Source organism: Rhinolophus ferrumequinum, chromosome 17 (genome assembly GCF_004115265.2).
Source record: "Rhinolophus ferrumequinum isolate MPI-CBG mRhiFer1 chromosome 17, mRhiFer1_v1.p, whole genome shotgun sequence".
Classification (NCBI taxonomy): domain Eukaryota; kingdom Metazoa; phylum Chordata; class Mammalia; order Chiroptera; family Rhinolophidae; genus Rhinolophus; species Rhinolophus ferrumequinum.
In genome coordinates this window covers 53,145,324-53,170,831 of record NC_046300.1, presented here as the reverse complement: position 1 = coordinate 53,170,831, position 25,508 = coordinate 53,145,324, and the positions used below count along the sequence as shown (strand labels likewise).

Sequence of the window (25,508 nt, the reverse complement as noted above, 5' to 3'; positions counted from 1 at the left end):
CCATGTAGGAATCCTGCCATGGAGGTGCTCTAGCAGGAAACAGCAGGGTGAGTGGGGCGATGCCATCGGGCCAGCAAGCCCCTTCTGGACAGGTGGCCTCCCTGCCCAGCCCCCATTTCAGGACTGGTAAATAATGTCACCCTCATTTGACAAAAGAGGTAGCCCAGGCCCAGACAGGTGTGTCCCAAAACACACAACTATTAAGTGGCAAAGCCAAGTCTGTCTGATCCCAAAGTCCATCCTCTTTCCCAACATCACAGGCCTGTTACTGCCTAATTCTTTCAGGAGCAAAACCACACGTAGTGCCCCCATGCTCGGCCCTAGCATTTGCACCTTCTGGTGGGACTTGTCTGCAACAGGAGCTGATATGTTGTGATGGCTGAGAAAGGGACTCCAGTAGCCCAGACTTACAGATGTCTAGCTTAGCATCATCAGGAAAAAAGAGCCTCTGTCTCCCCAGTTTCCATAGATCCATCCCAGGAAAAACTCTGATTGGCCTTGTCTGGGTCACATGTCCCTTCCTGAAACAATCATAAAGAAAACACAATGCTCTGATTGGCCAGCCCCTTTGGACAGGGTGGGGTACCTATTCAGGACCACAGGTCAGTGTTTAATCATGATTTGGAGGGCCAGGGAAGGTTTCCCAGAGGAAGTGACTTCTACACTCGAACCTGAAGGATGAGTAGGGGTGTTCTAGGCAAAGAGGCAGAGGAATGGTGCACAGACAGAGGGACTAGCAAAGCAAAGGCCGGGATGCTCCAGGGAGTGTCTCACTCACAGCCACCTCCCCCAGACCTAGGGCACAGCCTGACTTCCCACAAGTGCTCAGGGAATATTTCAGGTATGGAATCTATAATTACCTGTGAAGCCTTAGGTAAGTCACTTGCCCTCTCTGAAATTCAGCTTTCTTCTGTAGCCGGTGGTTTAATCACCCTAACTTTCCAGGACTATGCAAGACTCCAATTCCCCAGATACTCAAGTACTTGAATTGTACTAGACCTGCAGGAAATAAGGCCTCCCTGCCATAGGGGGGAAGAGGGGCTTATGCACTTGGCCAGATCTACTTGGCCAGAAATCAGAAGGGGTCCGGAGGGAGGAGGAGGACAGAGGGAGAGACTCAAGGACAGACAATGGGCTCTCCAGTCAGGGAGGACTGGGGCAGTTCTCAGCAGTGCGTGCCTCCCCACTCCCTACCCCCAACCCCCATCCCCTACTTTCCGTCCTCCACCCTCGCACCCCATCTACTGTGACCAACACTACCCTGGCACCACCATATCTGTGCCTGGGCCCATCAAGTCACCATGCGGGTAGTAAGACGTCTCTCCCTCTGCCCTTGCCCCTGAACTTCCTAACCTGAGTAACAGGTTGTGACAATCAGCAGGAACAAGGAGGAACGAACATGTTCTGGGTTTGGGTGACTGCAGACGGAATTCTGGCCGCACCCTGCCTGCATACCTGTTTCACATGCCTCTTTCCCTCTCTCTTCACCCCAATAAGCCAGCCCTGGGCTCCAACTCCACAGCACACAGGGGCTGGCAGGGAGAGCTGGTTCTGGACTCAAACGAGCAGAGAACCCTGCGGGTGCCGAGTGGGTAGTTGGGGACTCAGGCAGGGGGGACATCAGGCTGGGAGAGCCCTCGCCACCCCTGTCCCTCCCCTGAGGGAGTCCCTGCTTGGCATGGACATGACAGCAAGAGGCTAGCCCCCTGCTCAGGTACGTGCCCCTACCCTCTGCCTCCGCCCCCTGTCTCTCTCTCTCTCTCTCTCTCTGAATCTGGGTGTACACAGGTCGCGTTTTCTGTCTGTTCTCACTGCTGTCTTGTTCCTTCTCGTCTCTCTGCCTCTCTCTGTATCTCTGCCGTCTCCCTCTCCTCCTCGTCTTTATCTTCGTGGCTCTAGCCTGTCTCCGTTCACACTCTCTCTGAAGACCCATGTCTGTCCATTCATCTGTCCATCCCCTCTTGTCTGACCCTGACCCTGTCCTTCCATCCTGCCGAGACCCCAGTTCTCCGAGATCCTCCACACACAGGGACCCCCAAGTGTGTCCTTCAAGCCTCCCTCATCCAGGGCCGTGGGCTCCTGGACTGTAGGTCACATCCCAAGAACATTCAAGAGCGTAATATACTTTTGTACATGGAAACAAAAAAAAGTTGGTCATCTGAATTTCAGAAAGTTAAGTTCTACAAAATTTCTGTGGGGGCGGGGTCCCTGAGATAGTTGCGACAGTCTAGCTTTCTCACCCAAAAGACCCTAGGGGGGTAGGACCAGAGTGGGTGGGAGGATTTTTATAATTCTCAAGAGGAGACATGGATTTGTGTGTGCTGTTGCTGTTGTTTCATTACGAAGGACTGGCCCAACCCGGCCGCCTCAGTACCTGGTCTCTTATTTCCTATCTGGATCCTTGGCAGTTGGGCTTTAGACACCATGTCGGTTGAGATAGATTCTTAGGATAAAGAAGATTCTGAGGTAGAGAGGGGAGAGGAACAGTGGGGGGAGCAAGTCATTGCTGCGGGGAGTCTCAGCCTGGGACAGTTACCACTAGCCCCTGAGAATTTGCCTGCATTTCCAGAGACCTGCTGGGTGTTTTCAAAGCTGCCCAATCACCGGAAACTGCCAGTCCCTGTGGCTGGCACAGGGGAGAGGTGGGCCCAAGATGACCCTACCCCTGCCCAGGACTCAAAAAATGAGGAAAATTCCATTTCAACTCTCCTTCTAAGACAAAAAGCCCTGGCAGTGGGACCCTCTGAGAATTGGACAGCTGGAGACCTGCCTCCAAATTCTGACTCTGACCCTTGCAAGGTGAATAAGCCTGGGCTTAACCGTGGTGAGTCTTAGCTTACTCACCCCAAAATGGGGATTTACGAGGATTAAAGAAGATAATGCATATATAGCGTCCCATGCAAAACCACCTATGATATGCGGATCCTGATTATAGTTCATTTTGCTACATCAGCAAAGATCTCTTGAGCTTCTTCCCCCTGATGGTTTCCCAGGAGCAATGTCTCTCAGCTGACTGGGGGGACGGAAGGATGGATAGATGGATGGATGGATGAATGGAGGGATGGATGGACGGATGGATGAGTGAGTGAATAAATCGATTCTCCAAGAGACCCTGGCTGGCAGACTGCACTTTCCTCTGCTTTCTAATCTCTGCACTCGAGAAAGACATTTTGGATATAAAATTTCAGGGGCAAAAATGAAGGACAGGTAGAGACAGGCGGGAAAGGAAGAAAAGTGTTCCCCTGTTTCATATGGCAGGTGGTGAGGAACCAAACTGAAAAAGCGGTGATCTCCTCAGTTAGAGGTACCTGTCCCTACTCTTCAGTCTTGTGCATTTCCAGACCCCAGATTCCGGTTTCCAATGCAATTTTTTTCTCTCCACAGGCTAACGCGGACCCCAAGCCACTCCTCACCTGAGCAGGATGAGAGCATCAGGTAGGGCCAGGCTTGGGGGGTGCTAAGGCTCATGGTTGAGGTCCAAAATTGGTTTTGGAATCCTTTCTCTGTCAACAGTATCTGCACATCTTGGACTCAGAGGTCATTTGGCTGTATCTGTTCTCAAATGGCCAGGCCAGAATTCCAGGAGGAAATCAACCCAGGGAGAGAGAACGTAGAAGAATGGAAGAGACAATTTCCTGCCTCTAAGCTGAAGGGCTAGAGAAACTCTGGCACGGGGACCCCACCTGGCTGGGATCCTGGGCATTCCTTATCTTAGAAACACCTGACTCTTATTGGAAATTAGGGACAAAATACTTGCTTCAAGAGGGGTCTTCTAGAATCCTCACATCACAGGACTGGGCACGAGAAGCCTTTGCCTTCTAGTCTGCATCTTCATGCTGTACAGATAGAGAAACTGAGGCACCAAGTAGGAAATGAACACAATGCGTTTACATTCCCAAACAGTGTGAGGAATGAAGATCACAAGGTTTCGAGTCAGCTTACTGCTCTGAGTTCAAATCCCACCTTTATCACTTGAGCCTAAGTTTCCTTATCTGTAAAGTGGGGACGATCAACAGGATCCACACAGAGTGTGCCTGTGAGGATGAATTGAGATAACGCATGTAAAAGCTGTTGGCACAGTGCCTGGCACACAAATGAGTGTTGTATAAGGTGAGCTGGTCTCCAACGGGAAATCTGGGTACCTACAGCCACACTGTGCCCTAGAAGATGACAGACCCCCATAGACCTGAGCCGCCCCCCACAGGATCCGGGGGGCCTCCTCCCATACCCCAAGTAGCTTGACACCAGCACAAGACCACAGAGCTGAACTCAAGGCTGAGGAGAAGGGTGATGCCGAGAGGACGGTCACGTGAGGAGTGAGGGGATGTGGCCTGACGGTTGGATTGGATTCGGGAGGCGGCAGGACCTGCTGGAGTCCTTGAGCTGGGAAGTCTATCGCAGCCCGCTTCTCAGCCTTGTGGCAAAGTGAGGAAAGGGAGTGGAACCGGGCGCTCTGAGTGGTCCATGCCATGTGTGGGCTTGCTCCCCAGTGGTCGTAGGGAGGTCAGGGAGCAATCTGTCTGTGAGGCAGGGGAGACCACCTCAGCAAGGCTGCTGTGTGTTCCTGTGGGGAGCATTGCGTGGTTATTGTGATGGCTTTCAAGGGGAGTTGATGGAAAATGTGAGGAGCCAACCCCACCCCCCAAGCCATAGGTTCAGTGGCAAAGGTGTTACCATGTCCACTATGAGATCGAGGGACTCCAACTCAGAGAGGCCAAGCTCCGGCCCAAGGTCACACAGCAGTGGATGGCTGCCCCGAGCACACAGCCTTCCTGACTCCTGTGGCAGGGCTCACCTCCCAGGGCTGTCTGCAGCAGAGCCTGCCTCCTGCTATCCCACTGCAGCTCTCAGGTCCCACCTCAGGGTGCTGGATACAGTGCAGATTCCCAGACCTCACCCCTAGAGCTTCTTTCTCTGGGGGGCACTACCTTTCTCTCCCAGTGGTCCCACTTTGGGGAATGTTGCCATGTAATCTTGCAGCATGACCTCACCACTTGATCATCGCATGAATTCACACTGGTCTCACCTTGTGGGCCCGTGGACTGGTCCACAGCATGGGTGTGTGTGGACCTACAGCATGGGGTCTCCCGATGTGGTCTCACTGTGGGGATGTGGTAAGAACTCGCGTGTAGTCTCGCTACGTAGCCTTGCAATGTGGTCTGGTGCTGTGGTCTCATGGCAGCATCTCCTTGCTCTGCAGATCTGCTTCGCATCCTGGCCCTCATCTTTGTCCTGATTACCTCATGGATCTTTATTTATGGCTATTTCAGCTTCAGCAAGAGAACCATCGGTCTGCCCCGCTGGCTGGGTGAGTGCAGCTCACTGCTGGGGCGGGCCGGGGACGAGGGAGGGCTAAGGGCCAAGGATCTGTTCCTCCCTCCATCCCTGGGTGACCCAGGAGACATGGCAGGATGTGGGCCCACTTTTGGGACCCCAGCCATTGTGGGGTGGGAGGTGAGAGAGGAAACCCTCAGTCTCTCAAAAGCCTGGAGCCCATGGGGAACACAGATGTGTTCCCAGACCCTGGCAAAAGCATGTGCATCAAGGGCCACTTTGGAAAGATGACCCAAGAAAGAAGGGAAGAAAGAAGGGAGAACAGAGGGGGGCAGAAAAGAAGGGTGGTGGGGGAGGGAGATAGGGAAGGAAGGAAGGAAGGAAAGAAGGAAGGAAAGAAGGAAGGAAGGAAGGAAAGAAGGAAGGAAGGAAGGAGAAAACTGCGCATTGAGTGGCTTCCACCTGCACTTGCCGTTCCCTCTGCCTGGAACGCCCTTCATGCCGATTTCCTCATGCCCAGCTCCTCTCAGCTTTCAAGGCTGAGCTCAGATGGTACCTTCTCAGAAAGGGCTTCCCTGACCACCCCAGCTGCGGCCGTGCCCCACTCCTATTTTAGCCTCTCTGACGTCAGCCTATTGTCTTCAGAGCATCATCGTCATACATCATTATGTCATTTATTTATTTGTTTACCTGGTTGTTGTCTATCTCCACCCTCTGGAATGTAAGCTTCCTAAAGGCAAAGATTTTATTTTGTGTACATCCACTCCCTAGCACCTGGTGCAGAGCAGATGCTCGGGAAACATTGATAAATGCAACGAAATTGGATGGGTGAGTGGGTGATCAGCTGGATGGTACATGGATGGACGATGGACGGGTGATGGATTCTAGCTGCTTTCCATGGGTAGTCTCCTCTAATCTGCACAAATGCCCCCTGGGGTCATCCATGGTGTGGTTGTGGAGTGGACTCATGCATGAATTCATGTTGTGGTTTTATGTGTGGTCTGGGAAAAGAAAAGCTCAGGGAGATAAAAGAAACTTGCCCAAATGATTCTTGTAGATGTCAGAACAGGAATGGGAACCCAAGTCTCCCCGTTTTAAATCTTTTCAAAGGAAGAAGAGAAAGGGAGAGGATTTATGTACCTCTGGACTTGTCCTCCTTGAAGACCAAGAACCACAGTCAAACATAATGATCGGCAGTGGCCCAAGCCAGCTCCTAGCTTCACAGCAGCAGGAAGCTAGTCACCCCGTCTTTAACACATACTCCCCTCCGTGGAGGGTCACAGATCCCTTACCTTACCGACTTCTTATCAAGAGTGGCCCACACCAAGGTCAGGATGGGTTACACAGATGCGTGGTGGTCACCACGTCCCCGGGCCCAGGGCTGACTTGGCTGTGCAGATGGTCTTGGACGAGATGGGCCCAGGTCAGTGCAGGAGGCTCAGGGCAGGAGAGCAGCTCAGGGGGTCCTCTAGAGGAGGGGGCCCCAGCCCCAGGTGGGAGAGGGGACAGCGTTTGAAAGGAGACCCCAGAAATTGTTTCCCTCTCAAATCTCAACTACCTCCTACCAACGGTCATCAAGCCACTACTCTGTGTTAGGTCTCGGGGACCCTGAAATGAGGAACTTGGACCCCAGTTTATAGTCTGAGTCGGGGAGACAAACAGACTTAATTACAGCGTCTACGAAAATGAGAGTACATGAGCGTGATTCCGAGTCTAGAGAAAAGCTTACTGTGGCAGAAAAGATACCCAGTGGGAAAAGTGGCCATCAAAACCCGGTAGTAACATTCGTTTACTTCAGAGGTTCCTACCCTGGCTGCACACATCCCCACCTTATATTTGGGGCATTAATATAGAAGCACATCGATTACTACAGCACAAATTTATTTTTAATGTTTTTATTGTATATTGATATATAGTTGATTTCCTTTCTAATCCAATCTATTTTATTTTACAATTTAATAACTTGTAGTCGGTATAGCAGGATGTGCCGTTTCAAGAGAAGTGGGAATAAATTTATCTAAGGGGAGTTCATAGGCTTTTCCAAACTACCATCGGGGTCCATAGCACATACATCAGGAGATTAAGAACTCCTGATTTACCAGACAAATTAGGCAGGGTTCTTTCTGATGGGAGTGATAAACCCAATTCTAACTGGTTTAAACAAAATGGGATATCTCATGTCATATAATTGGGAAGTCCATGGATAGAGGCTTCAGATATGGCTGGATCTAGGTGCCCCCACAAAGCCTCAGAGTCTCTGTGGCACTGGGCTCTGCTTGTTGGTACCTAACCTCATTCCGTGGGCAGCTTTCTCTCTAAGGCAGGCGTGATGGAGACCTTCTCTCCAGATGCTCATCTTCCAGCTTAGCTGAAAGAGGCACTTCTGTATATCAACCCAGCGAAGGGCTCCGTCCCCAGAGGAATGGGACATTCTGAGTGGCCCAGCCTGGGTCCCATCCTACTTCGAGGGCCTTGGAGGCAGGGAGTAGGGACACTCCAGCATGAATAGACCCTTGAGGTCCAAATGGAAAGCGTGTCAGTGTGAGGATCCTCCCCAAAAAGAGCATTCTCTCCCCCAGAATTTCTGTGGCCACTGGGGTCCTGTCCTCTAGGACTTACTAGGTAGGGTGGGATACCTGATATAGAACTGCAGAAACAACCAGGACACAGTGTGAATGTCAGAAAGGGACCAAAAGCCCAAAGGCCCAGTGCAGTAGGTACTGGGAGGAGTCAGGAAAGGGACACTCTGACATGGCTGAACAACAGCTGTATATTCCAGCCCTTCCCTAGGCCAGGACAACAGACGCTGGGCTAGGCACCAACAGCCTGACCTCATTGGATCTTCTCCACAGCCTGCAAGGGTGGGTGTGATGACCTCCTCTGTGAGGCAAGAACTCACACCCGGTCACACAGCCAGGAGTCAGGGCTCAAACTCCAGTGGTTCTCACAATGGAGTCCTGCTTCTTTATAACTATTAGAGTCATGTGTATGTGTGTGTGCATGAGTGTGTCTAACTGTAGGTGCATGCGTCTGTGCTTGTATGCACGTGTACATGGGCATATGTGTGTGTGTGTGAGTGAAGGGGTGGCAGCAGCACGTGAGGGAGGGCTCCCAGATGAGATGGGACTTTCAGCTCATTTCAGCATCTGCCATGGGAAGGGGACTCTGCTTGGCCAGGCCAACACCACTCCCAATTCCCTTCTTCCAACTCCCCTGTCCCCAGCCCCCAACCTCCATCCTGCAGGCGAAAGCCCAAAGCACTTTCTCTCTAACCAGATTCTGTCTTCTCTCCAACAGGTTCAGACTCCAAGAAGATCCGTGAGTATCTCCCCAGTCACCCCTTTGCCTTGGAGTGAGGTGACTCAGGGTTTCTACTCCCAGCCTTGCAGGTTCCAGAAAAATCTCTGATTCCAGAGTCTGTCCAGATCTCACCTCCCGTGGTCCAATGGTACTTTCTAAAGCCCCCAAGCCCTGTGGCAGGGGTAGCCCCTTTTCAGCCATTCAGATTGATGGGAACAGCTCAGTTGTGTCCTTTCCCTAGTCCCTGTACTCTGCAGTCTGGACTGTGTCCCACCCCTGCCTTCCTTCTCTGAGTCCTCTCACCCAGCTGGGAGCCCTGAGGAAAGGTACAATTCTTATGATCACCATTGCAATGACCCTGAACTTGGCTCATGGCCCCTGCTCCAAAGTACCAGCATGCCAGGTACTCGAGGGACCCCCAGAGGCAAACAGGAGGTGGGGCTGTTGTCTGTTGGAGTTGAAGTGCTAATTGTGCCAAGAGAGGTGGGGCCAAGTGTTCTGGGCTCCAGGAGGGCCACCCCCTTCCAATGGGATGGGGTCAGGGAGGGCATCAGGGAGGAGGTGGCTCTTCAGTTGTGCCTTGTGGAGGACAAAACAGCCCATGCGAAGGCCTAGAGGCAGGAATGCTGGGAATCCAGTGGAGACTTTGGCTGCAGAATCAGTGATGTGAGGAGCAGAGAGGGGAGGGAGCACTGGGAGGGCAGGAATGCTGCAGGCCTCATGCTGGACACTGCAGATGTCTGAGCAGCAAGGACCCCAGCTCTCCAGGTGTGGGCAAGGTGGAAGGGGGAGATAGTTATGACGATGATAAGAGTAACAATGATTGAGTGCCTACTGTGTGCCAGACACTGTATTCAGAACTTTACAGGCATCTCATGCAATTCTCACCACAACCTTATGTAGGTGCTAGAATGATCCCCATTTTATAGATGAGGAAATTGAGGCTCAGAGAGGTGAACTCTCTTGGTCAAGGCAATATAGCTGTAAGTGGTGGAGTAGGAGTCAACCTCCCGGTGTAGTCCAGAGCCTACCTCTCAACACCTCCTTGCAAGAGGCCACACCTCCGGGCCCCGCCCTCCCACGCAGACGTGGTGGTGACTGAAGAGGGATATAGCTCCAGGAATGGGATGTTGCCTGATTGCGAGGGTATGGAAGGCCCAGTGCACCGAGGGGTCACAGACAGCAAAGACTGTGAAAATCAACACAAATCATTCACCCCACACCCCAATCCCATCTCCCTGAAGCCTCCTGAGTCATATTGTGAAGTCGACAGAGTCACAACATCTCGGTGCTGAACAAACACTCAGACATCACCTGCGGGGGGGGGGGCGAAGGCTAGCACACATTCCCCCCTGCCCCCTCCGCGGTAGACACCCCCAGTCGACGCCAGCACGCTCTCCGCCAAGCCCACAGGGAGCCTCAAGAGCTTTATTATTAAGCCGCTGACAGTAGAGCCATTGACACTGAAGAGGAAACCTCTTTGACAGCCCTGATCTAAGCCAACTTCCTCATGTTAGTGGACAAAGGTGAAGGGAGAGATTTCCGGCAAGTCACACAGCAGGTCTGAAGGGAGGCCCAAGTTCCTGACTGCGCCCTCCTCCAGGGCGGTTTCACTCCCTGAGCAGCAGTACTACAGGCTCCCACAGGGCTTGAGCAGCTGGTGAGGGCGGCCCCCAAGCCCAAACCCAGAGAGCAAATCCCCTGCCTCCCAGTGGCTGACACCCCCCTGGGCACCGTCCCCTTCGTCCCTCAGCTGGACCGTGAAAACTGGATGGTCAGAAAATCAATTCTGGAAAAGCCTGCTTAAGCCGGCCTGTTGACATTGGGCTTATCAGACTTAGCTGCAGTTGATTAGGCTCTGTGCAAACTCAACGGTGGTCCCCAAGGCCTGACACAACCTGTCCGTCATAGGTGACAACTTCTGGTCTCAAGAGTGAACTGGCCTCTCCCTGAGGGGCCAGGTGGCCAGAAGTGGGGCTCCAAGGCTCACAGGAGAACAAGACCCTTCCCCAGCCTCGTCCTCTGCCAGGGCCGCTGGCAAGGGCTGGGCCCCATTGTGCAGGGTCCTGTCCAGAGGGTGGGAAAGGGGAGTCAGGTCCCCGTCTCCAGCCCTCCCTCCTGAGCCACAGGTCTGGACGCCCACCATCTCCGGAACAGCCCCTCAGGGTGTTTCTCCTCCGTCTCTCACTCTTGGTGATTATGTCCTGGTTGAGCTCTGGTTACACCCATCAGGTGGGTGTGCTGAAAGTCAGGGGTGAGCGGGCGCAGAGCCTTGGACAGGAATTCCGCTCAGATCACCAGGGCTGCCCACGCAGCTGAGGGGGGCAGACTCCAACAGGGTGCCCTGGCGTGGGCTACACTCACTCCTAGGAAGGGGCCCCTTTACCTACTCAGAGGTGTCGTGGGCTTGCCAAGCCTTGCGCCAGTGGGTTCTGTTCCCCGCTAAGGGGGCGCTTTCTCCTGATTCACATCAAGGCTCCCTATAGGCTGGCAAGAGCACTGGACATGCTAACCGTCTGTCCCAGCCTCTGGCTCAGCCCAGCCCAGTGCTCTGTTTGCTCATTCAAGGAATATTTATTGTTGCCTCCTGTGTGCCAGGCACAGGAGCTATTGAAATGGTTTAACAAGATAATAAATACAAAGCACTTGCCAGAGTGCCTAGCACACAGCAAGCCTTCGGCATGTGCCAGCTTCTCTGAGGAAGCCTGTGGGTTTGCTCCAAGCACACATTGGCACAGCTCCGCCAGACACCTGGCACAGGGGCTGGAAGAGAAAGAGGCTACCTAACCACCGCCTTCCCTTTGCAGGTGAACTTCCCCTAATTTCCTGTTTACCCATCCTGCCCAATAGTACCTGCCCCACTGTCAGGTGGTGTTAAAAACACGTATTAACATAAATTAGAACCTGCTGGACTGAGAGCACAGCTGACACTCAGAGGCTGTGTTTGGGAGTCCCATCTACACGTCCCACCTTTCACCGGCCTCCTGGGCTGGCCGTGTGGAGAGAAAGTATGTCTTAAGAGCAGCCGCAATAACCAGAGGTGCTCCATAGTGGGTCCTTGGGTTCTGAGACCTTGCTAAGCACCCAGTGGGAGGGCCTGCACAACCTACCTATTCCCTGTTGTATCCCAGGGTCCAGCCCACAGCAGGTGCTCAGTAAATGAGTGCTGATTGGAGGATAAGAAGAAGAATAGTCAATATTAACCTGAGCTCATGTATTCCTCACAAGAACCCAGTGGGGGAGGCACCATAGTTCTCCCATTTCACAGGTAAGGAAGTTGAAGTGCAAAGAGGTTGAAGAGTTGCCCAAGGGAATCCACTGGTGAAAGACACTCCTACCCACCATGCTAGGGCCCCAGGAGTTGTCAACAGGGGCCTCTGGGAGATCAAAAGGCTGCTGTGACCCAGGGAAAGGTTCTCAAGAGAATCTCTTCATCACGTTCCGCTGTTATTAACCACCACTCATCACTCCACATGCACTTACCAGGGCCTGCGTTGAGTCGCCCTGTGCTGGGGCTGTGATGGGAGTGCCCCAAAATGAATTCTGGGGTGGTCGATACACAGCTGCTGCCACCACACCTGGCCTGTTCCCTCCCCAGGGGTCGTGAAGTACAAGTGTAGCCTCAGCAAGCCCTGCGCAGACGACTTCTTTGCGTTTAAAATCTGCAGCGGGGCCGCCAACGTCGTGGGCCCCTCCATATGCTTCGAAGACCACATGTAAGTCCAAGAGGAACTTCGGTGGTTCATTTATTTCATTCATTCATTAGCTAATTCTGAGGCGGGGGGTGGCGCAGTCCCTGAGACCAACCCACACCTTCCACAGGCTTCCTTTTACTCTGGGTCACAAACAACAATCCTCCTAACAGCTTCCATGTCTGCCAGCACCTTGCTAAGTGCTTACAGTATCATCTCATTCAATCCCCCAACACTCCCAGACGTGAAACGATAATCTCACGTCTAGCTGGTGGTAGAGGCAAGATTTGAACTCAGGTCTGTCTGACAGCCAAGCTGCTGGGCTTCCTATGAAGGGAGATGCCTGTGGGGAGGGTTCAAGATCAAGACCCAGGCATCAAAGCCTGGAGGCAGCAGGTGCCAGACTTCCACCCGGGTGCAAGAGCAAAGCCAGGTGGCTAAGGCCCTGGGATAGCAAGCTTACCCTACAGAAGAAGACAGAGATGGGTGTTTTGGTCAGGATTCTGAACCTAACTCCAACTTGCTTAGGCAAAGCAAGGAACTTGTGGTTCATGTACCCAGAAGGCCAGGCCATGGGCTCCAGGACCAGCCAGATCCAAGGGCTCAAACCAAGTCATCAGCCTCCCCCTCATACCATCTTCAGGTCTGCTGTCCCTGTCATTAGATTCCGTTTTCTCAATTGAAAATAAGCTTCATCATGTGGTAAAGGAGCTTGGCTACCAGCTGGGTTGACATAATAGCCCTATCTAGCACCCCACAGGGAGGAGAGCTTTTCCCCTCTGAATTATCCCTTTGAGTCCCAAGACTGGGTCTCACTGGCTGGCCTGGGTCACATGACCGTGCCTGGCCCAATCCTTGTGGCCAGAGGCACAGGAAGCTCTGCTTGTCCAAGCCTGGGAGAGAGGTCAGTCCTGAGTACCACTGGCCTGAGATGGAGAAGGACAGTTTGTCCAAGGAATAGCGGAAGACAGAGTGTGGGTGCTAGGCAGTGAGGGACACGGCTGCGCTCCACGTGGGGATCCCAGACACTGCAGGATAGCAGCGATATTCTGGATTTTGCCTTCCTCCAAGCCTGGGGGAGGTGGGCTGCCCCCCTCCAACACCTCAGAGCCCCAAGCAGGGACCTTCCCTCGTCCCTGAGCAGACTGTTCTGGTCCAAACATGCCATGAAAGACTCCTCGGAGAACCCAGCCCACCGCTCGTTTCTAGGAGAAAACAGATGGCCCGCATTGTTCTGTGTGCTTCCGGATGTTTCTGCATCGCATCGTGTAGACCCTCTTGGAGTTCCAGAGTTGCAAAAGCACAGTGTTCATGCCACGCTTGGGACTGACTGTTGGATTTGGTTTTTCATTTCTTCTTCAGGATCATGAGTCCTGTGAAAAACAATGTGGGCAGAGGCCTGAACATCGCCCTGGTGAACGGTGAGTTGCCCCCCAGACAGCTCCACGATGCTCTCAGCACTGGTGCATTCATTCAACCAACATTAGCTCAGCTCCTACCACGTGCCCGCATCACGTGCTGTCAGTGGGGGAGGCCTGGCTGGTCTTGTGGGAGCAGAAGGTCTGAAAGCCTTAGTCCTACTGAAGTCCTGGCCAGGCCCGTGTCACGCGTGCCTGTCCCAGGGGGACACATTTTTCCTATGAAACATGACCCCGTCCTCAAGGCTACCAGGAGGCTTAAATCAACATACATGAAGCCATAAGGGACAACCACCAAGAGCGTGAGATCACAAGCCGAAGATACACCTTCATTCATTCATTCAACAAAGCTCGACAGCAGACACTGTGGGCCAAGCCATGTCCAGAGCACTGGGGGGGTCCAGCTGGAAGCTAGAAGGACAGGCCCTGACTTCACAATCCCCTGTCGGTCCATGAAGTTACAAACAATCGCAATGTGCTGAGCATAGAGGAAGGAGAAGGAAGCAGAGCTCTGGGAGCTGGGACACAGAGCTGGGGGCAGGGCGAGTCGGGGAGGCTCCAGAGGGAGGTGGTGCTCAGCTGAGTCCTGAAGGGTGGTACGGGGTGACCGGAAGAAGAGTGGGGGGCTCCTTCCAGGCAGGGTCAACACTGTGCAGGGAGCAGGGAAGGAAGGAGGGACGAGAGGGACTTGGGGGTCCACACAGTGTGGTTCTGGCTGCAGCATGGAAGGGAGCAGGCAGTGGTGAGAGGCGAGGCTGGGGAGGCCGGCAGTACCAGAGGACGAGGGGCTAAATGTCTTGCTGAGAAGTATGGCCGTGAAGCAGAGGGCAGCAGGAGCCTCGGAAAGGGTTTGAGTAGGACATGAGGGCCCAGCCCCAGGTTCCTAAAACTTCCTTCTGGTCTGGAGTAGGGAGGTTGGAGGCAAGGAGACCCCGGAGGAGGCCCGAGTCTCACTAACCCTGCATCTCCAGCAGGCGATAAACGGAGGCCAATAGCAGGCCAAGCCTGAAACACAGATACATTTCAGGAGGGGGTGGGTTATAGGGATCCAGTAAGGACCAGGTGGTCTGGCCCCAGCCAAGACCTTCCTCTCTGCCTTTGGCTCTTAGATGAGGAACAAAGGCCATTTCCCTGGATCTAAGAGCCACTTCCTGGGACAAAAGTCAGGGCATATGAGAAAATGGCACATTGGACGCTCAGGAGGGAAAAGTTCCAGCTTGTGTGTGGCATGATCATATGACCAAGGAAGTGACAGGGTAGGATTCAAACCCTGACCCTTTGCCCCTAGAGGAGCATTTTCCCTTCTGTCAAGAAATCTTGCTGAGTCAGGGGATAGGTCAAGGCCTGGAGCAAAGATGGAGCCTTGCCCAGAGTGGGGTCAGAGGGCAGTCCTGGCCAATTTCCTGGGAGCCTAGGAAGGGTGGGGGCTGGGAGGGATACGAGGCCAACTAGGGTGGCCTTAGACTCCTCAAAGTCATGAGGAGAGGAAGCCCTGATTCTCTCTGGCCCCTTCCTGCAGAGGGCATGCAGGCAACTCAGACTCCTCTCAGAACACTCTTCAGGCACGCAGGAAATAATTCAGCTGCAGCTGACCTGGCTGAAACCTGCAGGTTTTCTCTTCCCCCAAGTGGGCCACTGCCAGAGACGACCTCTTGAATGGTTTCTGATGAGACCAGCTCAGCCTGGGGCCTCCTTCCTCATCCCTCACAAAGCCCAAAGATAAAAACAACCATTAATAATACTGAAAGCTAACACTTATTGAGCATTTACTATGTGCTAAGTATTTCCTTTAACCCCATCACACATCACAATGCTAGAATGTATCCCTATGTTCCAGGTAAGCAATGAAAGCTCAGAGAGGTTAGGGACTTCCCAAAGTTACACAGGCAATAGAAGCAGCTAGGTTTTAACCCAAATCTGGCTGGTTCCAGTTCTTAATAACTCCACTGAACTACCTCCCTAGACTAGAAATGTCTCTAAGCATGTATATGCAGCTCCTACTGCTGCCAGCTCTGGGGAAGTCCGAGGAACCACTCTCAGGGTCATCTGTATAATGAGCCAGAACAACAGAAGGATTGTTAGATTGGTGGTTCTTAACCTTCTAGGGGGCAGAGATTACTCTGAGCAACTGTTCAAACTACCTTTCCTCCCCCTAATTCCAGAAAAATCCACAAATGCACAGAATCACAGTTTCACAGGTTCATGCACCCCCTTCCAAATGCCCAGGGGCTTGGACATTAGTGACCCCGAGAATCTGGAAGGGGGCTGCAATGTGAGCTCCCCTGCACCCAGCAGAAGAGCCAGGCGACCCAGGCCCCTGTCCCCACCCTCTTCAGGAATGCACAAACTGCAATGAGGGAAGGGAAAGGGTGGTAAAAACTAAAGCTGTTATCCCCTTTGCAACACCCCCATCTAGTGGCGGAGAGTCAGAACTGCAATTTTCCTCCAGAACATCCGCTTCCCTGGAGGACTGGGACCCTTTGCAAAACCCACAAAACCAATTGAGATTACTGGACTCAGGTCACTAAGAACAGTTCAGCCCAATAAAAAACCCTTTCCGTTCAAGAGTTGGAGGACTCAAATTGCAGATTTCCTAAATAGGTAAGAATAATAATGACAATTGTAGTTATTTTCATTATTGTTTTACAGCTAAATTTTATCTTGTATGCTATTTTAAATACATCTTATTTAGTTCCCACAGCCCGTTGTACAGATGCAAAAATTTATGTCAAAGCGCTAAGTCGTGTGTTAGGAAGTGGAAAGGCATAACACAGACCCTGACTGGTTATGTTCTTGTACCTTTCAGATCAGCCCAACAGTTACTGAGCACATACTTAGTCCTGCATGCTTTCTACAGGACCTGATTTTATTCCATTATTACTCTATTTTTAGACCTTAGACTAAAGAGTAGCAATTTTCCACAAAATGACAAGCAGAATGACACATTACAGGAAATAATAGTTCTGCCTCTCTCATCCCTCTCTCATAGGAACCACGGGAATGGTGCTGAAACAGGACTGTTTCGACATGTACTCTGGAGGTAGGTACCTCTGTTGGCACTGAGTCATGGGTAGGCTGAGCTCTTTCCTGTGGCAAGGGAGCTCTCAGGGTGCCGGGGTGCTTGGTTCTTGTTTCCACAAAAGACAACTGGACAAAGGCATGGTGGGGGTTCACATTATCCTGCTGTCTTTTGGGGCTCTCCCAGACACAGACCCTAAGACAAGTATGCGAGGGCATTGTTTTATTTGGGAGGAGGTGGTCTCAGGAAATGTCAGTGGGGAGGTGAGGCAGGGAAAGGACAGCAGCTGGTACGGTGTGTTATCGAGCCATTGAACACTGCGGGCAACGGGGACTCAGGAGCCAATGTCAAACACATGCCTCAGAGATACCCCAGAGGAGCTGGGGGGAGCAATCAGGCTCCCACCCCGGATGCTTGGCACGTCCCACACTCTGGCCAGGCCCAGGTGCGACAGAGAATATGGAGGCCAAAGACTTTCAGGCAGAGACATGCTGGTGCTGGCAGTTGGAGGAGGCCAGCAGGTGTGCAGCGGAAGAGCTAAGGACGAGGGTCTGTTGCCCAGTTTGCTCTGCTAGGTAAAAGGTATTTTATTTTATTTTAAGGCCACAGGGGTATTTAGTGGGCCCAGAAAGGACAGCTCTGAGGCGCTAAGCTCTCGGCATCTTTCAGCAGCTGTCTTTCTTGTCTGCACAGACATGCTTTCTGAACTTCTCTGTGCATAAGGCCACCTCTTAGAAAGTCACAGTCCTCCTTGCCCTGAGCAAAGCCCAGCAACAGGGCACTGACCTACTTGGGTTGGAGGCCAGGACATCAAAGTTCCCACCAGCAGCTTCCTCATTATAGTGTACTAACTATATGCCCAGGTCTCTTGGCAAAGCTGCAGGTAGGGGCAGGCCTCTCATCCAACACTCCAGACATCTTTCAAACTGTGGTGGAATTAGCCCTGAGCCCAGTATGCCACCTTCTGCCCAGCTGGCAACCCTGCCTCAGCAAGGACTGAACAGGCCTCAACAAGGAATGAAAAGCAACAGGGTGGCCCTTTGCAGCAGGGCTGAGGTCTGGGCCCTGCAAGGACTGGTTTCCATGGAGACACATGAACTCAGCTCAGCCCACTTCTCGGAGCCCAGCTCAATTCCATTTCCCTCCCATGTCCATGCGATCATACCATGGGGCCAGCTCTGGGCTCGAGCATCACAGGCTGCCGAGCATGTGACCACTCACCCCAGCTCCTCGCACAGTGGAAGGGGTCAGGCTGCTGCCAACCAGCTGGCTCCCTTCTCCCCTGAGTCCCCCATCTTTGCCTCCACCTCTAGGGAAAACCTACCTTACCACATCCACCTAAACACGTGAGCCCAGGATGGGAGAAAGCCACCAGGTAGCAGAGAGCAGCAAGCCTCTGGGCTTTGCAGACAGAGGAGGGGCTGAAATGTGGGAAGTGCTTCCCAGAAGTCACAGCTGGGGCATGTTTGGAAGGTGATCTGCAGCTCCGCCCTTACCGATGGGCAGCTGGAGTGGGCAACCCAGGGCTCCAGAGGGTCCCACAATGGCCATCCTCCAGCTGCCGCCCCCCTCACTGGTGGGGTGTGCCGACCAGGGGATATGCCAACCTGGAGCCTGCCTCAGGGCCCATGAAGGCCTCTTCAGGTGTGCCCCCAAGCTGCAGACACACCCCGAGGACCGAGGGGTAGCTAGGGGTGGCTGTTACTGCAGGGGAGGGTGGCGTGGATGGAGTTTACACAGGCTGACTGGAGTGTCCCTTTGTAGGCATGCAGTGCTCCTTCTGGTGCAGGAGATGGGTGAGAAGACAGGGGCAGGCCATGGGCCGAGGGCCAGAGGCCTTCATTTATTCTCTGTCCAGGACCCTGAAGATGCTCTGTGTGGCCTGGTGCCAGGGTTATGGAAAAGGGAAAAGGCCCAGTCTCTGGAGTCAGAGACTTCAGGCTGCATGACCCGAGGCAGGTGACACCTCTTGAACCTCACTTTCGTCATCTGTAAAATAGAGATAACCATAGTGTCAACTTCATAAGATTGCTGTGAGGCTTCAATAGTAACTAGCAATAGTCAGTGGAAAGGGCCCGCCTGGCTGGTGGAGTGGCCCAGGGAAGCTCATTTAGTCTTCTCCCTTCCTCTGCATCCTCCCTCACTCTGTCCACATGATTCAGAAGCAAGGAGGTCATCTGTCCGAATGAAAAGGGGGGAAAAAATAATTTAAAAGATGAAACTAAGTTTTATAATGCTTTATTATAAACTTGGATGTAATCATGGCTGATGGGGAACCAGAAACAGAAGCATTTTGAGAACATGTCGCCCCCTTCCCACCAGAGACAAAAGAAGATAGACAATGACTTTTTAAAGTGCAATGATTATTCACAGAAGGCACACTGTCCTCTCCAATCATCCACTGTCCATCCCAGACAAGAGCCAGATCTTGATATCTGCTAATAACTTAATGGTACTTTCAGACGTCATTCTTTTATCTCAAGAGTTCAAGGGCCATTTCACTAACAGAGCAGCTGTGGTTCTTGACTGGAAGCCTCTATATGACTGAACTGGTTGGCAGCCAGCCCTGCTTGAGGGACTTGATTCCTCTCTTAGGTCCAAAGCATCCCCACAGAATACTAACAATCAGGGCTGCTTCCTGGGTAAGTGGCCTGTGGGCAGAGCAGTCACACAGGCCCCACACTTAGAGGAAATTCATGTTTGGCTTGAAGTTCTGCTGTCACAGTCTTGAAATTCTTAATAATTTTTTGACAAAAGGCCCCATATTCTTATTTTGCACTGGACCCCAAAAATTATGTAGCCAATCCTGCTAATTGTAATTCCATCATAGTGTACTGACTGACTATATGCCCAGAGTCATCATCACATTTGATCTTTACAAAACTGCTGTGAGCAGGGCTACGAATCTTCCTCATTTGGCAGATATAGCCCCTCCTCTACCTACTAGGCCAGTCTTGTTCATACGTCAACCTTCAAGAGCCCCCTGCACAGTTACACCATATCCAGAGAACCATCAACATTTTTAGTATTTTCTTTTAAGTTGACTCACTTATTTAAGCTAAATAAATATATCTTAACAGAATTTATATCATTGCCTTAAGTAGAAAGTCATTATTGCTTTTTTAATCATAAAAATAAGCACAACAGAAACAAATCAGTGTCCTAGACGTGAGCAGGGAATGATTCCCCACCCCACGTCCCACCCCTCCCCACCAGGTGCACACCTAGGCCTGCTTTTCGTCAAATGCAGAGATTTTGCAAGTGCAGGGAGGTGTTAAAGATGCAAATAGAGCCTCGTTCTTTGATGTAAGCTAGAGAGTTGTCGGAGTCTGATGTTCTCTCCCAGTTGCCTGCAGCCCAGTGGGGGTGCCCTCCAAAGAAATCCAGTCGAAAAGATGTATGCACCCCTATGTTCACTGAAAGATCGTCTACACTAACCAAGATATGGAAGTAATCTATGTTCTCAACACTGGAGGAATGGGTAAAGAAGATATGGTACATATATGTGTGTGTATGTGTATATATATATATATATATATATATATATATATATATATATATATAATGAAATATTACTCAGCCACAAAAAAGAATGAATTATTGCCATCTGTGACAACAACATGGATGGACCTACAGGGTATTATGCTAAATGGAATAAATACGGTATGATTTCACTTATGTATGGAATATAGAAAACAAAACAAATAAAACAAAACAGAAATAGACTCCCAGGCATAGAGAACAGATGACTTCCAGAGGAGAGGGGCATAGGGGTGAAGAAGGTAGAGGGGATGAGACGTACAAACTTTTAGTTACAAAATAAATAAGTCATAGGGATGGAATACACAGCACAGGGAATATAGTCAGTAATACCGTAATCACTTTGTATGGTGACAGATGATTACTGTCATGGTATAAGGTATATAAATGTCAAATGACTGTTGTACACATGAAACTAATACAATATTATATGTTAACTATATTGTATGTTAAATAAGTCAGCAGAGACAAGCTGGACTCTTAACCGGTGTAGAAGGGGCTGGAGGGAGCTATGCAAAGAGCCCAGAGTTCCTGAGAGGTGACGGCTCCATGCCCTGCGCGGAAGCCGCCAACAGCCCTTAGGCCAGTAGTTCTCACCACAGGCTGGGGTGTGGTCAGAATGGCCTGGGGAACTTTCAGATAACAGAACCGGCCCCAGACCACTTAAATGAGGATACCCTGGCTCCTTAGGTTGGGGAGCCCCACCCCAGGGTGCCGCCTCCTGCTGGCCCCTCAGCTTCCTATGGAGCTTGGTGTGAGCCTGCCCAGGCCACTGCTGGGTCATTAGCGTGGTAAGAAAGAATGAGAATGACCAGCAGTCTTTTTCCTAAATGACAGCACCTTGTTTTCCTTCCTCCCCTAGATGTTCAGCTCCTGGTGAAATTCCTTAAAGAAATTCCAGAGGGCATGCTGGTGCTCGTGGCCTCCTTTGATGACCCAGGGACCAAGTAAGTGGGAGCCTCTACCTGCCCAGCTGGGAACAGAAGCAAACCAAATGCTTCCAAACCCCGCATGCCCTGTCCCGCTCTCCCCCCAGCTCCATCTTCTGGCAACTTCTCCGGAGGAAATAACCAGCCAAGCGCACAAAGTGCTGTTCTGGGAGGTTCATCACAGCCTTGGTTATAACAGTGAAACTGGACACATTCTCCCTGTCCAGTTACAGAACTTATGACAGATGGTGATAGATGATATATTCTTAAACATACCTAAAAGAGGATACACTGAACCAGAAATGATGATTTGGAAAATACTTAAGGACATGGAAGAATGCTCTTTCTTTAGTATTAAGTGAAAAAAAAAAAAGCAGGTTACGAAAGAGTTGGTATGATCCCACAGCACATAGGGCAAAAAGACATGAAGTATTTTAAATGTTTACAATGATTCTGTCAAGGGGGATGAGACTGTAAGTAATTTTTAGTTAATTTTGATGTTCCATATTTTCCCACTGAACGAGTATTACATTTGTAAACAGAGGCCAAGACGTTCTAACACCTCTCCAGCTCCCTCTGAGTGGTCTTTGGACAGGAGTCCTGGCCTCTCGGCCCTGTTCTTCCTGAGGTGACCTTGGCGGCTTCTGCACATGGCGAGGCGGGCTGAGAGCTTGGGAAGCTCCCCCTGCTTACATCCCGCTGCCTGACCGCCTTCTCTGGCCCTCTGCAGAATGAATGATGAAATCAGAGCATTCTTCTCCAAGTTGGGCAGCTCCTACGCAAAACAACTGGGCTTCCGGGACAGCTGGATCTTCTTAGGGGCCAAAGACATCAAGAATAAGAGCCCTTTTGAGCAGGTGGGTTCCTGGTGGCCTCCCCATCCCAGTGGGGGGCGCGGGGGCAGTGCTAAGGCTGGATGGACAGGGCTGCGGTGGCACAGGAAGGACACACAAGACAGTGTGGGGAGGGCCTCCTGGCTGTCATCCACCCCAGAGATCAGAAGGGCCTGACTGGCTAATCCCCCAGCAGGAAGCGGCCTTGACCATTTTGCAAGGACATATACAAAGGGGGCCAAAATATAGATACACATTTTAAGAAGGAAAAAACTGTATTTAAATTGTAATACTCGATATATACCAATAACAAAAGATGAATACAGGTCACCTTTGACTTCTGCAATTACAAGAGGTGCTCAAAGTGGTTACCATCAGCATAATTTTAATACAGGTTTTTCCTTGCTTAAAATGTGTATACATTTTTTTGGCACCCTCCGTATAAATGCATAGATACATAGATAAGTTCCAAAAAGAAGGAAAAGGAGCAAAGAAGGGTGAAATGAAAGTGAGGTCTGGAAGAAAGACAAATGATGTAGAGATAAAGCCTGTGCAGTAGGGGGAAGTGTCCCCATAGAAGGGGACAGGATCGCTGGCTTCCGGTCCCAGCTGCCGCGTTAGCCAAGCCCCTCTGCCCCCATGCCTCACTCTCCCCACCTGTAAAGGGCAGGGTTTGGACCAGGGGAGCCCAAGTCCCCTTCTAAGTTCACTGTGGAGAGGGTGAACTGACACCAAAAAGGGGACACAGGAGAGCCCACCTGAGGATGTCAAAGGAGTCAAGAGGCGTTCACGATATGGGGCTCCACAGTCACCACTGGGGTGACCCAAGCAGAGGAAGTCAGGGAGGCACCCAGAGGTGGACTTTGTGGAGTGCTCACAGGAGGAAGGGGGAGTTGACAGAGGGTTGGGGCCCCCCAGGAAATGCTTCATCTTCTTCATGGCAGTCTTCATTTGTGCATCCCCAGCTCAGAGCAATTCTGAAACCTGGGAGAAATGGCCAGGCCTTCCCCAGCAGGGTGGTGAGAATGTCTGGCTCTGCCCAGACCCAAGATGGGGAGCTGAGGGTCACTGATTTGCACGTGTAGGAGCACTGAGGAGTGTGGACTCTGTCCTGAAGGCAGTGGGGAGCTATGGGAGGCTTAAGAGGGAGAGTGACAAGCGCGAATTGATAATATGAAAGCCTTGCATTCAGCAAGCACTTGCTCTGTGCAGGCATGGCAAAGCAAGTTCCCTGCAGGGTCTTAATTAACACCCACCATGAAGTGGGTACAATAATCATGCCATCTCACAAAGGAGGATCGGGGCCTTGGAGAGGTTTTAACCAGCTTGCTCGGGTCTCAGAACTACTCAGTGATGTGGATGGGTTTCTTTCTCATCCAGGTCTGCTGCCTCCACAAAGATTGCCTGTCCTGATTACTTTTAGGACAGCCTGCCTGGCTGAGCAAGGAGAGCACTGTGGCAGGGGAACAGTCAGAAGGCAGGGAGGAGGCAATGCACAGATCGAATGAGCGACACAGCAGCCGGGAGGGGCAGGGGCTTGGAAGCAGAGGAGGGACAGAGTCAAGAGCCGTGTGCTGAGCTCTGGGATGGGGACCACGCTGGGGCTGCAAGGTCTTTCGCCTTATCTGGAAAACGCGGGCCTAGTTTGTAGATATGTTTTCAAAAGAGTGTATTCAGGTAATTGGAAGTGACTTTTAAAAAATGAGGACTAGTACAAAGGAGCTTGTGCTAGAGGAGAAAAAGAGAGGACCTCTGGGTGAACAACACAGGAGGCATGGGGGTGCCAGGACAGGACTCTCTAGGAAGGGGCTTGAGGCTGTATTGGCAGGGAAGCCACTCTTGTTCCTTAAAGCATAGCTTCCAGACCCACCAAAACTGGGCCAAGACAGCAAAGAGAAAGCACTTAAGTAGAGGAAAGTCAGCACCGTCCTTCATCTGAAATTTATGATCAGCTGATGGACCCATCACCCAAAAATGAACGGAAGACCATGACGTGATTGAAACCTTCGTGTCCTTTGTTCCCAGACATGGGAAACTGGGTTTTGGAGAAGCAGCATCTAGAATTTATTCTTCTTTCCTAAGAGTCAGCCATAATTATTCCAATGGTAAATTTTGCCATTTACATTTTTTCTTCCAGAAACTAAGCCTGAGCGTTTAAAACACAATCTTAACTGATTTTGTTCTCTTTATATATTTGTTATTAATATTAATTAATATTGCATAATGGCACTACCACTTACTAACTGGGTGGCCATAAGCAATTACTGTGGCCCGCTGTGCCTCAGTTTCCCCATCTCTATAATGGGATAATAATAGTATGCACTTCTTAGGGCTATTGTGAGGATTAAATACATAAGGCATCTTGTGCCTGGCATAGAGCAAGCATTCAAGAATTGCTGGCATGCTTCTTTTTATTGTTGTTATTATTCTTTGGGATGTCCTAGAGAGGCTGTTAGATAATTTGGGAGAGAGGCTAAAGCACTCCAGCCCCACCCCCACATTTGGTGTCCCCCTGCCCCTGCCATGACAGGTAGTCACTAGACTCTGTTCCCAGAGTGACTAGACTCTGTTCCCATCTCTGAAACCTTGGGCTAGTTGCATCCCCTCTGAGCCTTTGTTTCCCCATCTGTGAAATGGGCTGGTACTATCCAACACTACCCGTCTCATGGGGCAGTGGTAAGAATGAATTGAGTGAAAGCACTTAGGTTTTAAAAAGCACAGTGCAAATGCAGGTGTGAATCCTAAACAGCCTCCCCCATTGTCAGTGTTTCTCCTCTCTCTCTCTAGTTCTTAAAGAACAACCCAGACACGAATAAATACGATGGCTGGCCGGAGATGCTAGAGCTGGAGGGCTGTGTGCCCCGGAAGGTTTTCTAGGGTGCTTGTGGCTCTTCCTGGGTTGCTGTGAGCTGGACTGCCAGAAGCTGAAGGACCGTGGAGGAAGAGAAGGGAGCAGGAGCCACAGCATGGAAAGTGCTGAAGGTCCCCATAGAGACCGGAAACAAAACCCTCCCATGGACTAAGACATCCTTCCTGGAGGTGGCCAGCCTCAGAGGGTCCTTCTGGAGCAGGTGGTCTATGGAGAGAGCAGGTGTGTTTTCCCTCAGGAAATGCTGACTCACCCCCGAGAGAAGATGGACTGCTCCCACCTGGGTACAATTAAATTTTATTTTTGCTGATTTTGAATGAACTTTCTGACCACTCAGTGTGCATCCTTTCTCCGTGGGATCAAAATGGTCTAGATTGGGATTGCTTGGGCTGCAAGTTTGGACAGGTTTGTGACAGCTTCGGGCACCTGGTTAAGCAGCAGGAAAAGAGGTTGGTTTCACAGGAATTTCATTCAGGCCTGAAAGATTCCATGGTTCTGAGCATAAGGAGTAAGATACACAGAAACAGAGCCGGAGGACTGCACACAGAACATTGTCTTCACCCACCGTTTGGATGAGAGCTGGAGAGGAGGAGGAAGTGGGGAGATGTGACAAAGGCTGGAGAGAATAGTCAGA

At 51.3% G+C, this 25,508-nt stretch overlaps 1 protein-coding gene across 2 annotated transcripts in view; it reads left to right on the top strand.

The window, feature by feature from the left end:
* FAM3D (FAM3 metabolism regulating signaling molecule D) overlaps positions 1–25,195 on the top strand; it is a 31,294-nt gene extending 6,099 nt beyond the window's left edge. For both annotated transcript variants that reach the window (XM_033132760.1, XM_033132759.1), the window contains 9 exons: positions 3,385–3,435; positions 5,201–5,308; positions 8,572–8,592; positions 12,173–12,290; positions 13,629–13,687; positions 16,674–16,724; positions 21,106–21,190; positions 21,903–22,029; positions 24,793–25,195. In XM_033132760.1, the coding sequence (XP_032988651.1) occupies positions 3,423–3,435; positions 5,201–5,308; positions 8,572–8,592; positions 12,173–12,290; positions 13,629–13,687; positions 16,674–16,724; positions 21,106–21,190; positions 21,903–22,029; positions 24,793–24,882 (672 nt within the window). In that variant the 5' untranslated portion in view covers positions 3,385–3,422 and the 3' untranslated portion in view covers positions 24,883–25,195. The remainder of the gene's footprint in view (positions 1–3,384; positions 3,436–5,200; positions 5,309–8,571; positions 8,593–12,172; positions 12,291–13,628; positions 13,688–16,673; positions 16,725–21,105; positions 21,191–21,902; positions 22,030–24,792) is intronic.
* The last annotated feature ends 313 nt before the right edge of the window (positions 25,196–25,508 follow it).